The following is a 13,304-nucleotide window of genomic DNA, read 5'->3' on the forward strand; positions in this document are numbered from 1 at the left end:
AACGTGTCCTGGTTTATGGATCTTTGTCCCTGTCTCCCGGTACACGAGTCAGCTATATTCTATCTAGCTAATAAGACAAAAACTAATAAAGAAAAACAAGTAAATGTGAGAATGAAAGGTAAAAGGGCCGCAGGGGTTCAAAGATAAGTGCGAATTTCGAGTCAAATGCGTCCCTGTGCTTAGTTTACGGGAACGGGAACGGGAATTGCATGCCTTATTCGGGTATTGCAAAGCATGTCGGGTTCAGCTAGTATTATATAAAAAAAAATTGTATGTAAGTATATAAATATATAATGTTGGTTATCAAACAAATCGTTTTTATTACGATTCGGTATATTTTTTCGATTCAAATAAATTTAATAAAAAAACAAATGAATTTTTACGATTAGATTCGCCATGTTTAATCTGTTTATATTACATATACTGAGCGAAGCCGGGTAAAACAACTAGTATATAATAATTACGTATTCTATGTATGTAATTTGGTGTATTTCTGGATCTGTATAGTACCTTCTTCACTTTGGAGCGATCTGTTAGACGAGTGTACATTAAATAATTGAATAAATAAAAATTTCATACATTGGTAGTTCCACACACGCGTGTACAGGTACCTATATCAACTTTTATCAATTTATGTAATTTAATAAACAAAATAAAATAAAATAAAATGTACAATATATTCATAGTATATATTTTAAATGTAATTTTTAGAATTGATACAACAATGTAAGCATTATATATATGTATATGTATGATGCTAAAGTCAAAGCTACTGTATCAATGGGAACGGAAACGCATTAGGGATCGTTATTCGCTGGCGAAACGATTTGTTGATGATACATATTATCATAAACGGATGTTGATGATACATATTACTCTCACAGAACTGCACTGACATAATTAATCAAATGTACTTATTCATATAAATTTTGAAATACGTTCAAAATAAAATACAAGATTACTTATGTATTTCAATTTACAAACGTATGCTTGAAGAAATAATACGCAAGTAGTGTTTTTTTATCTCATGAAGGAATACTTTACAAATACTAGGCGGGTTTAAAACGTATAAGGAAAAAAAATATATACAATGAGACTAAATTGATGATCAAAAATTGTAACAAGGCTACTGGCTATTGGCAGTGAGTGAGCTGTCACCTTCTCCAAAACTTTTGAATTCTTAAACGTGTTTTATACGATTATTTTATTTTATTTTATTTATTTTATTAATTGAAAAATCAACAGACAGGATGTACATAGATATGTATAAAAAAACAAATAGTAAATAAATAATATATGTAACATCCGAGTCCAATAATAGATTTTTACAAAAATGAAAAAGATAAATATAAGGAAAACAAATTAAAAAGTAAAGAATAAAGGCATGACAAAATATGTAGAATATTGCATAATTAAACTATAGTATTAAAATATTGGGAAAAGGTTATAAAATAGAATATAAGAAGAAATTGAAATTTACAAATATAAAACAAATGAAAAAGGTAAATACAAAATAAACAAATGAAAAGGAAAAGAATGAAAGCTATAATATGATTAAATAGCACATTACATAACTAAACTAAAGTATAAAAATATTGGAAATATTGGAAAAAGGTTATAAAATAGAATAGGAGAAGAAATGAATCAATCGGTCAAGATTCTCTTGATGTTAGACCTGAATTGATGTAGGGAAATACCAAATAGATCAACCTCATTCAGCTCTCCGTTAAACATACGATAAACGCGCTGCAGATAAGAATATTTTTGGTAATTAGTATTGAAAGGATCAAGTGAAAAGAGTGCAACGCGTCTAGAGTACCGAACTGGGATTCTGAAATTAACCTTATTCAGTAAATCAGAACAATCAAGGAAACCATTTATGAGCTTAAAGAAGAATATAGCATTAAATAGAATATATATATTATATATTATAGAATATATGTTATATATATTATAGAAATTATATTTCACCATCAACTTAGCGGACCCAATTGAATCTCTATCGGCGGCCAAACCTCGCAAAATGGCAAAGTTTCAAGGCGATCGGAAGAATGTAGAAAGTTTGCCAGACCAATTGGCGAAGTGAAACTAATAAAAACCTTGCTAATCGTAAGAACACACTTAAAAGTGCGGTACGGGACGTGCTTCTGGTTTCCAGCTTTGATGGGCGAATCTTCTTGTTATTGTTAATCTTATTATTTCTACAAATTTCTTTAAATATAGGGTTCACCGTTATAGAATACTATCAACTCTGCATATCGATTGCTTAGTGCACAGATATTGTATGTCCATTTTTAAATTTACATATATCAAATTTTAAGTGTGCAGATGCTGGAATAATTCCAGTTTTTTTTTTCAATGTAATTTATGTGATGGCGAACGGGGGGCGAAGGCGCCGAGGGCGAAGGTGCCGAGGGCGAAGGCCCCGAAGGGTGCCGGGGGGGTCCACCGGATTCTGATATACATATAATTCCGAAATAGACTTATTATACATACATATGTTTGTTTGTTCGTGGCAGTCAATTTAATAAAAAAAACAAATGAATATTCAAATAATTGTATATAAAATAAAACTGAACTAAAAATGTTTATTATTAGATTTGGTCATGTTTAAGCGATTTATATTACAAACGCTTGTAAGGAAATTGGGTAAAACCACTAGTATAACATAAATTGTATTCATATCTTCTTTGTACGTAGTATGTTATCGTAACAAATATCTGTCATGGTACGAAACGAGCCATAGTGTTTCATAAACTATCTCTAAAATGCAAATGTCGACAAGAGGTATTACACCGATGCACTGTTATGCCGAGCTTTTCGCACGATAACGAAGCCGGAAGCTTTCGCAGAAAAGCTTCGACCGTACGTCTTCGCAGGCTCCTTGCCAACTCATGCATATTCAGTGCGAAAGCTCTCCATGATAATTGGATGAGCTTTTTCTAATTGAACTGGGCCAGGCCCGGTCAAAGGTTGGCGATAGCAACGTAATCTTTTTCGCAGAAATTCGAATTCGCCACTCGCTTGGGACGCGGAGACGATTCGGAGATAAGTGGAAAAAAAAAGTAAATATTATACACGTATATTATGGTTAGAATGTGATTTTCTCACCAGACTTGTTTAATATACGCTTTGAAATGGCGAGTGAATTAATTTTATTACTTTGTCGAGGATTCCAATTATTCGAAAGCTTCCGCGTTTTCCGGTGAATGTCGCGGTGTATGAATTTGTAGGTGTTGCGGTTTTTTCTTGTGTTGCTTTTCGTCGTTATGATTTTCAATCGACTGCTACATAACAGTTATACATGTGATTATTTTTTTTCTTTCAGGACCGGAAAACTCCATTATCCAACAGACGTGTGCGGACCACTTTTCGAAGAAGAGCTTGAATTTTGGGGCTTAGATGCCAATCAAGTTGAGCCTTGCTGTTGGATGACGTATACTCAAGTAAGTTTTATTTAGATTTTTTTTGTATCAAAAAAATTAAATGCACTGATATTACGATTGCAAATAATAAGTGCAATTTTTTTTAGAAAAAACATATAAATATGTATAAAGGGAGAAGAGGGAAAACTAAAATAATTTTTAAAGATTTTCAACGACACCCCAAATTAATTTTAATGTTGATCTTATACTTACATAATAGTATCCACTAACCACTTACATTGTAGAGTAGTACATTAAAATAATATATAATAGCGCTTTTCTGTGTATCTGTGTGTGTGTGTCTGCGATAGCGCTCGCCATAGTATAATAGTCGTTTCGATTCGACATACAGGTAAACACTGCCAACAAAATATACGATTATAATAACGAATCAAAAAAAAAAACCTGTATATATACTGTTTGTTAGCCATATTTATTCTAGGGAAATATATTCCCACAAGCATTTACTGAAAATCTATTGAAAATTAATTTAATTAATTAATTATTTTTTTTAAATTATTTATATACATATATGTATGTAGGTAGATAAGTAGTTTTTACTTTATAATACACTCTAAAATTTTCATCGGGTCTATCGCAACAATATTACAGGTCTGTTACTGAGAGTTGGCGCGTTCTCATACTCACGCACATGCGCGCGAAAGAGACAGAGCGACTTTTTTTATTTAATGCAATGTAACAACATGCTATGCACCTATTCACAGACAGTACACAAGCGCATTTGTTCGCGCCAACTCTCGGTAACAGACCTACATATAACAGAAATTGCTTACGTCACGTCATATAAAAATACATAACCGTAATTTGATTTAGCGAGGCTTTGAACCATTTTTTTTCATATTTAATAGTTAAATATAAATATTAATTTAATTATTATTTAATTGAATCCAACATACATATGACCAACATATTTCTTTTATTTTTTTTATTGAATAACTTAATATGCAATAACCCATGCGATGATATTTCATCGGGCTTATCATATTTTGATAACAATATTTCTAAGTGATAGACATGAATAAAAATGTATAGAATTGGTTTCATATTACAATTGCGATGTCATATAACTTTATTTTAATTCCTATATAAATTTATTTTCCGAAACCACCCGTTTAAATAACAACAAGCACAACATTAGTATTTTAAAATATGAAATAAATATCCACTTATTCTTATTTTAATCACACTCTTTGTGAGTAATAAAAATTAAGCTTTTAACTTGATCGAAACACTCGAATACAGCCATGATCAGTTAGCCAAAGCCAAAGGATTTGACCCAAATATTGCAAATATAATATTACATACATGTTTGCAGGTATGCTGAATCAATAAATACCAACAGTACTTTGGCAGCGAATCCAGTGTTGTACATTGTGTTGAATATTTCACCCACCATTCTAGGAATAATATTGTTGAAATTTGTGCTTCGCAAGTGGATGGTATTAAACTTACTAGCGTACATTTTCACAGGGAATAGTTTGAATTTGTTCATAGTAAAATACACCTGGAAAAACGGTCAACTGTACAAAAATCGATACACACGTAGGAGAGAGAAACCGACGTAACGGGAGGGGGACTTTGGCAAAAGTGGAACAATTTAGAGTTGGTTGTATTGTAAATTACCGAAGTCGGAAGCAGACGAACAAAAGGCGAACGCTTGCTAACTTAAAGTTTATTTTACTTTCCGGAAAATGTATATTATATATTATTGTATATCTATCTGCGAGGATCTACCGTGTGTGCGTACAAGTTTCCATGTTCGCTTACGCCGCCCCCGAAATAATTGAATGATATTTCACCGACGACGCTTGGAAAAAGGTACAGAAGACGATGTCGTTATCTCTTTTCGTCCTTATTTTCACTACGGCCCTGGCGACACACCTTTTTTCCAAGGGAAATACGAGATTAGGCTATCTGCCGAACGACGAGCCCGAGAGAGGAAAAAAGTCGAGTATTACACGGTTGCCTTTTACCCTTTTCGAACGAGTGTGTGTGTGTGTGTGTGTATGAAATTTCGCATTAATAGGTGTGTGATGTAAATCCTCCACTTCCATATCCGACCCCCTCGTTTGAGTATTAATTTAATTTTTAGAGATAATTTTCATACATTAAAAATGTCAACGCGAAAATTACATTATAAAATATACAAAGTGGCGTGGAATTTTGATTTGTTTTAATTTGACGTTAAAATATTTTCAGTTTGTGTACATTTTGTAATATGATTATATTTGGTTTATAGAAAACGTTAAAATACCTTTTTCTCAAAGTGACGTAATTGATTTCAAACGTAGCTCGTTCATTCTTTTATGAACATACATATTTAGCATCTCTCGGGATATATACAATATATATACATATACATATATATATATATATATATAAGTGTCTTCCAGTGTCTCCTCTGAAGTTCAATCTCTTTTGTAGATGAAAAAAATATATAATAAGCTTATTGTAAAAAACTAAATGTATGTAAGCTTATTGTAAATCATATTAACAATTAGATGCAACATAACTTCTTATTGAATACTTATCTCGCAGATAAAACTCACTGAAGAGATATACAGTGAAATGTCAGATCTGACATATTTGGCCAAAAATCAATATATATCTTGTATTACATTACATGAAGCTAGACGCCAAATTTGAAATTTATATATACATATGAGAGTTAAAACTATAAATATTTAAATATTAGAGATAACGAGAACCTATAGAGCAAATTTTATAAAATATAGAGTGAATTATAGGCGTTTAAACAATTAAAATCTGATATGGCCATATCAAAGCGAACAGGTTGGAAGACACGGAACGAACGCCGAACCACACGAACTAAATGTCACCCAACCCGATAATGTCGATATTAAATACGCGTTGTATACGATATTTTATCTCCAACGTAATGGCAGACGATACATTAACGTATATTGATGACCAAAATGAGCAATATGGCAAAGTATGAAAACGATCGGATAAGAGATAAGAGATATAAAAGTTACCACTAACACGAAAAGCATGTGAAATGCAAAGGAGGTATGTAAAAAGGAACGGCGATGATCGATATATTAAAAACAACTTTATTTTCTACGAAATCGTTTCATCATAAATATAATGCGAAGTTTCAAATAGCTTTATGAATATTATTCGTACAAAGAAATGAATAATTGATTAGTTTTAATGATTTTTTTAACGAAGAAGATGAATTTAATTCAATGCTCGTAAAATAAATTGATAAAGATGAAAAATTAATATATTTCTGACGTATTCTTGATTTAATTATAATAGTGAATTGTAGGATGGAATTCCATCATAACTGCATTGATCTTATAATAATTCAATATATACTTAAACCATTGATAAATAAATCGTTGGACTATTTTATTATAGAAATCAAATCGTGTGATATGCGTTTATACTTCAAGTATTACACATTGGTACTATTTAATGAAAAGTAATAATTTTCATAATAACGACACACTACTGGTTAAGATATGTATGTATATGTATTATATACAGAGAGATATTTTGTGATTATTCCATTTATATTCCTGAAATATAATACCTCCAATAGTAACCTTTCTAAGCTTCTAATAATACAAAATAAATCGCTAAATTATTTATACACCCGAAATAACTGCATGCTATAAATACTATTACATTAGTCACAGACATTAGCAACAAACTATGACAGAATCACTAATAAACATACTAACATAGAGTCTCGATGATTACAAAAAAATGTCTATATCCTTCAGGTATAAACACAAATTACCTAAACACAATCTGCTTTTGGTCATCGACTTTAGAGAGTCTCTAAATAATATTATGTATTAGATGTATAATGAGCACTTATAAGAATTGTAAATAGGTTTTTGAGCTCTTTTTCCTATTATGCTGTAAATTAACATTAGAATAATATACTATGATTACTAACAAAATTAAATTAAAATTGTAAAATAGAAAATGATCAGTAGATCAGTAGCTATTAAAATATATATAAGATGTATTGTGAATATAATTTCGTAATAATAAAAAGATTTAAAAATCTAATACATTAAAATAATATAATACTATAATTACTTACAAAAAAAATTGTAAAATAGAAAATAATCAGTAGATCAGTGGCTATTAAAAATAGTTTTACTAAAATTTTAAAGTTATATCTACATATGATTAAAATTAAATTTTTGATATGAAATTGAATGGAAAAATATGCAATTCCAAATAACAATTACATACTTCGCTTTTATACATATAAATATATATATATATATATATATATATATATATATATATATATATATATATATATGTATTCAAAAACATATTTATTTACTCGGGATACATACAGATTTCTTTCAGTTTACACAGGCCGAATATGTAATATATCATCCTCGTGCGTCAATACTAGTAAGCCAAACCGTATGTAATATTTACACAAACATTTTTTAGCTTACATTATATACATACATACATATACATATATACCTACATACACCCTTTACACAGGGCACATATCTATACGGTACGTATTTAGATGGAATGATAAGTATTCGAACCCATCTCAGAGGCAAGTTTCGTCTTGTCAAACCTCTTATGGAAAACTCGCTTCGGGCGAAACGGTTATTGTCGATGTCGTCGCTCGAATTTTCAACGGCTACCAGATGGACTTTTGCCCCGGTGGGTGTGTCTGTATAGCGAGCACGACTTTCCACACGCACTATAATAGCAACTTTGAAACTCCTCTAAATCCCCTTGCTCCTTCTCTTTTTGGCCCATATCTCCCGCATCGGCCCGACTAAACGAGGCAAAGTAACCGACGTCAATTGTTATTGTTTCGACAAAGTTGCGAGTCGCTTATCTAGACGCGCCGGTCTGTTATCTCTTGCATGAATTTCATTTAGCCAGTAGTTATATATGTACATAGGCATTGACTCGGATTATAGCCATAAATATCGATTTCGCGTTGTTTGTAGGCTGTATTTCGCCCTACGCTTGCCATTCATTTGTGTTTTGCGCAGAAAGAACTGAAATGTTTGCACATCTGTATGTGTTGTGTCGAACACTGCTTCTTTGTGATTTGACGTAATTGATTTTTGAACTGTTTTTACGTGGATGACATTGAAAACTTCTGATTTTGACATGGAACTACATATATCGATATTTCCTTACATCAATTCAGGACTGCCATCGGGAGATTTTTATTGGATATTCTTTATCCAATTATATTATATCACTTTGTGTTTAATTATTATATTCATTCTCATTTGTTAGTCTATATGTACTAGATAAATTATGTATTTTGTAAATATCTATAATCAGGCTCAGATGTTATTTTGTTATATTTATTCTTTATTTTTATGAATTTCTACATCCGAGGCCTGTTGAATTTCAATAAATAAATAAATATCTATTTGTTTGTGAAGTATATAGTATGTCCCTCGATTTAGGCTATAAGGCAATGATTTCTGTAATTTCTTTTTGGATTGATCTCTATTCATAAGCCAGACTGAGCGAGAAAAATTTAAATAAATTATTCATTTTGCAAAATAAAGTCTGTCTAGACGTGTGTTTCTATATCAACAGTAGCTAGGACTAATCACTATAAATTCGATATAATATTTGTTAGTCTCAAATAGAAGTAACACGAATAGAATTGGATAGAAATTAAGCTTTTTAATAATTATATAACTCACAGATTATACGCAGAATTGCATCAAATTTACTAAATTATTTAATAATAAGTAGTAGCTTGGACTATTCACTATAAATCCGTTGTATTACTATATGTGAGCCTTTTATAGTAATAATACTAATTGCATTGGATCGATGAGGAATTAAGCTTTTTAATATTGATGATTAGCCGGTCTGGAAACTTACATAGTTAGTCTTCAAAATTGCATAAAATTTACTAAATTATTTAATAATTACTGAAAATATTGTCAATCCCAATTGTGATCACAATGAAAATTGTGAAATTTTTAAATAAATTTTCCCGAAACGCAAATCAATGTTTTAATATTTCTTTGTGCTTTCTTATATACAGACATTGGCTTAAAAGTTAACGCTTTACACAATATATTGTCGCCAGTTTAGAAAGTCTTAGAAGTTTTAAGCAATGTGTGAAATTGAAAGCTTCATTGTTTTGAATCACGTCTTTGTTCGCTTTTGAAATGCGCTAAATCGTTTGATATAAATATTTCATGGCAATAAAATATCAAATTTGGTTGAAAATCATTAATTAATAATTTTCCCAACTTCAAAAGTTCTGTATTCTCTCAAAAATAAGCATTCATTCTGAATTTTAGCATTGATGTATTTTAAAACCATGAATATTTGTACGCTATTTATCTACGAGTGCGAAATTCAATTGAATTTTATATAATTTTAAATTTTTATTACATATTTGTTCCATTTTAATTATAAACGCGTCAAATTTTTCTGATCTTTAGTCTCGAGTGTTATTCAAATAAAGCTCAACGTTTTATAATTAAAGTCAAATATTGTTTCGGCTTTTTCTTTCGCGGCACAACAAAGAATATTCGATAATTTGCAAACGAATGTGCCGTAAATTCTCGGAATGAAGGTAGTCTACAATAAGGGCTGGTTTTCTTCTTTCGCATGTCAGTTGGATTGAATTTGCGAGAAAATTGAGTTCGCAACTCGAGCTGAAGGCAAATCTTCCGAACGTTAAACTTCGTTTCTAAGATAGTCCTCGCGTACCGTTAATAGTTTTCTTTGTTTAACACTCCAGTGATTCTTTTGATGACTTTGATATCCTCAAAAGACAAGATTTTCTTTGTCCCCGTAATCCAGTAGAGCGTATCAATTGCGCTAAATCCTCGTCACTCTTCGGAAACGAGATTTTTTCCCTCTGGAAGAATTTCACCTCAGTTGAAAGATTTATCTTCAATTAATCACCAACTTTTATCTACGGCAATGGCAAATATAGCAAAATACTTGTGTAAAATATTTTTAAATTGAGCTTTTGGTTTAATCCTAGAAGAATGTTCATTGCGAAATTTTATTTGAATAATGTCGACGCTCTCTTGTTAAAAGTTCTGAAGGAAAAACTTGGTACTTCCGGTTCGTAATTCTGCTCGTAAGTTTTGTAAGTGCTTCTCAAGCCTCACCATATCCGGTTCACGGTACGATTTCGCATTCATACCTCTACGTAGTATTGCATTTCAAACATTCGAAGCTGCCGTAATGAGGGGAGTTCGTCCCCCATTCGCATCATCGATTTTCCTCCCAGCATCCTCTCTATGATGAGAGGGGGTGGGGAAAACTGCGTGATTTTCGTGCCGGCGAAAATTGCTTTTAAGCGATCGGTGAATTGTGTTGATTGTGACAGTATTCGCAATTCGCGACAAATTCGACGCGTGAAAAGTTTCATTCCGCTCGAAGGAAAACATACGACTGTCTAAGAATAATTGCCATCAATTTCAAGTATATCTCCTTAACGATTCGGCTAGTGACTGAGAAGTTTACGGAAGCTTAAAAAGTTTTCGGCGAAAATTAAACTAAACAAATCATAATTTCAAGGACTTATTTTAAGATTTCCAATTTCAAGATATTCTTTATTTTTAAGCAAATTCTAGTTGTAGCTATTAGCTGAAGTCTAATATTTGTACTTAAGAGGGCTGGACACCATCGCCTTGTCCATACAAACGTATTACACTTCTCCCTTCCTCAATTATGGCACTAGAGACATTATTTTTTAATATGCTATGGATAACCACCATAGGCATGTTTCTATCTTCTTTATTTTTTTGATTAGTTATTTTTTATAGGAGCTAGGAGCCACCAAACATCTATAAAATCGCCTCGTTTTTACACCTATTAAAAGAGTCCAGCGTGCTAATTTAACGATTGATTTTTTAAAAAATACTAAGACACAAACAAATAAAATATCTTTCTCATACCGATGATGAAATTTCTTTTTAATTGGTGCAGTTTCAGAGGGGAAAAATGGAGAATATGAAACCTCGATTTTGTCGATTTAAAATAGGTAATCTAGTCGAGGCGTAACTGTCGCATTCACTGAATATACATATACATATATGTATATTGATATATATATATATATATATATATATATATATATATATATATATATATATATATATATATATATATATATATATATATATATATATATATGCCAGCAGTTTGGCTTAGTGATAGCGTCTATATTTAGCATCACTGAGGTCATAGGTTCGTGTCCTCGCCACTGCTGGTTAGATTTGGGGGTTTTGTGACTCCAAATCGATCGTTTCTCTATCAGAGTTTGCCAATTTTATCTGATCATTGCTGAAACGGTTCCTGAAAATTGGTATTAAAAAATCTAATCCTGTTGTCACAAAAATCTGCCTGTGTATAATTTGTATTAATTATACACAGTAATCTGAAATCCATAGATGTCACTATGATTATTATTTCTGATCGATTGTTATATTCTATATATTCTGATTCTATATGTATGTATTACTGTATTTCTGATTTCTGATTGTTTATGTATTTCATTAACGTACACCCGTCGCATTGGAGCAAATCTGTAATGGCGAGTGTGTATTGATTGTGACAATAAAATAAAATAAAATAAAATATATATATATATATATATATATATATATATATATATATATATATATATATATATATATATATATATATATATATATATATATATATATATTATCGCATACACTCAATATACATATGTATGTTTATATCGAAGAAAGTAACGGCAACAAAATTAAGGTTTCTGGTATCCAGCCCTCTGAAGTAACCCAAAAATAAAAATAAACTAATTAATTCGTATTTTTTATTTATGACAAAAGAGTCATTATAATTGCTTTACATACATAACTATCAATTCTATACAACTTTTGTACTTTTTACTTTTGTATCTATGTATTTGTGTATGTAAATATATGTATGTACATACATACGTAGTAACAATACATACATACGTAGTAACAATAGATGAAGTTTTATAATCATGCGAAAATTAGATATTTTTACTTTATGTATGTATTACATCAATCATGTTTTCATGATCTAGAAAATTTTTTATGTGTGTATTAGTATATAGTAAGGCTGTGTATTTTGGGGATTTTTTAAACACCGTTAGTCCTATCTAACTGAAACTTAGTATTGGTTACTGAAATTTTTTTGGACACGACGTGGTTTTTTTTTAAATTTTTAAGTTGCCCGGAAATGGTACCTCCCCTTATAGGTGTCCCCTTTATGTTTTTGAATTCAATTATCTCCCAAACCGCTAACTGAATCGAACTGAAATTTTTTCACGTGTAATAGAATAGAAATTATAAATTTTATAACCTAATTTTTTTGTCTGAACCGTAAGTAGTACTTTTACTCTAGAGAATTGAGGTTTTTTTGTTTTTCTCAGAAACTTTTGGTTTATTGAACTGAAAAACTGAAAATCTTGAAACTTGAAAGTTCCATCGTAATCGGTTGAGTGGCTTAGGAGCCTATACGAGACAGACAGACAGAAAGACAAACAGACATTCAATCTTATATACATATATACAATAGATATATAAATTTTCAAAAATTGTCATTTAGAGACGAAATAAAAGCCGATATAAAACCAATCACAGCCCAACTACAGACATTCAAATCGGCTTGCAATGAATTCAATGAAATTGAAAGTAATTCAATTTTGAAAACATTCACAGAAAATGTATTCCAATTACGTTATCTTTTATAGCAAAAGTAACATGTGTACATGTTCTTTTATTCATAGTAAAGTAGCATATATGTGACATCGAAGTGGATATAAAGCGGAAAATTGTATACAGGAATCAATGCTGACCCACGCAAAGGAGCATCTGG

General features: G+C 30.8%; 1 protein-coding gene across 1 annotated transcript in view; it reads left to right on the top strand.

The window, feature by feature from the left end:
• Shaw (potassium voltage-gated channel shaker cognate w) overlaps nucleotides 1–13,304 on the top strand; it is a 71,510-nt gene that overhangs the window by 19,114 nt on the left and 39,092 nt on the right. Inside the window, exon 2 of the mRNA XM_077431243.1 lies at nucleotides 3,329–3,446. Coding sequence (XP_077287369.1) covers nucleotides 3,329–3,446 — 118 coding nt within the window. The remainder of the gene's footprint in view (nucleotides 1–3,328; nucleotides 3,447–13,304) is intronic.

Source organism: Arctopsyche grandis, chromosome 5 (assembly GCF_051622035.1).
Source record: "Arctopsyche grandis isolate Sample6627 chromosome 5, ASM5162203v2, whole genome shotgun sequence".
NCBI classification, from domain to species: Eukaryota; Metazoa; Arthropoda; class Insecta; order Trichoptera; family Hydropsychidae; genus Arctopsyche; species Arctopsyche grandis.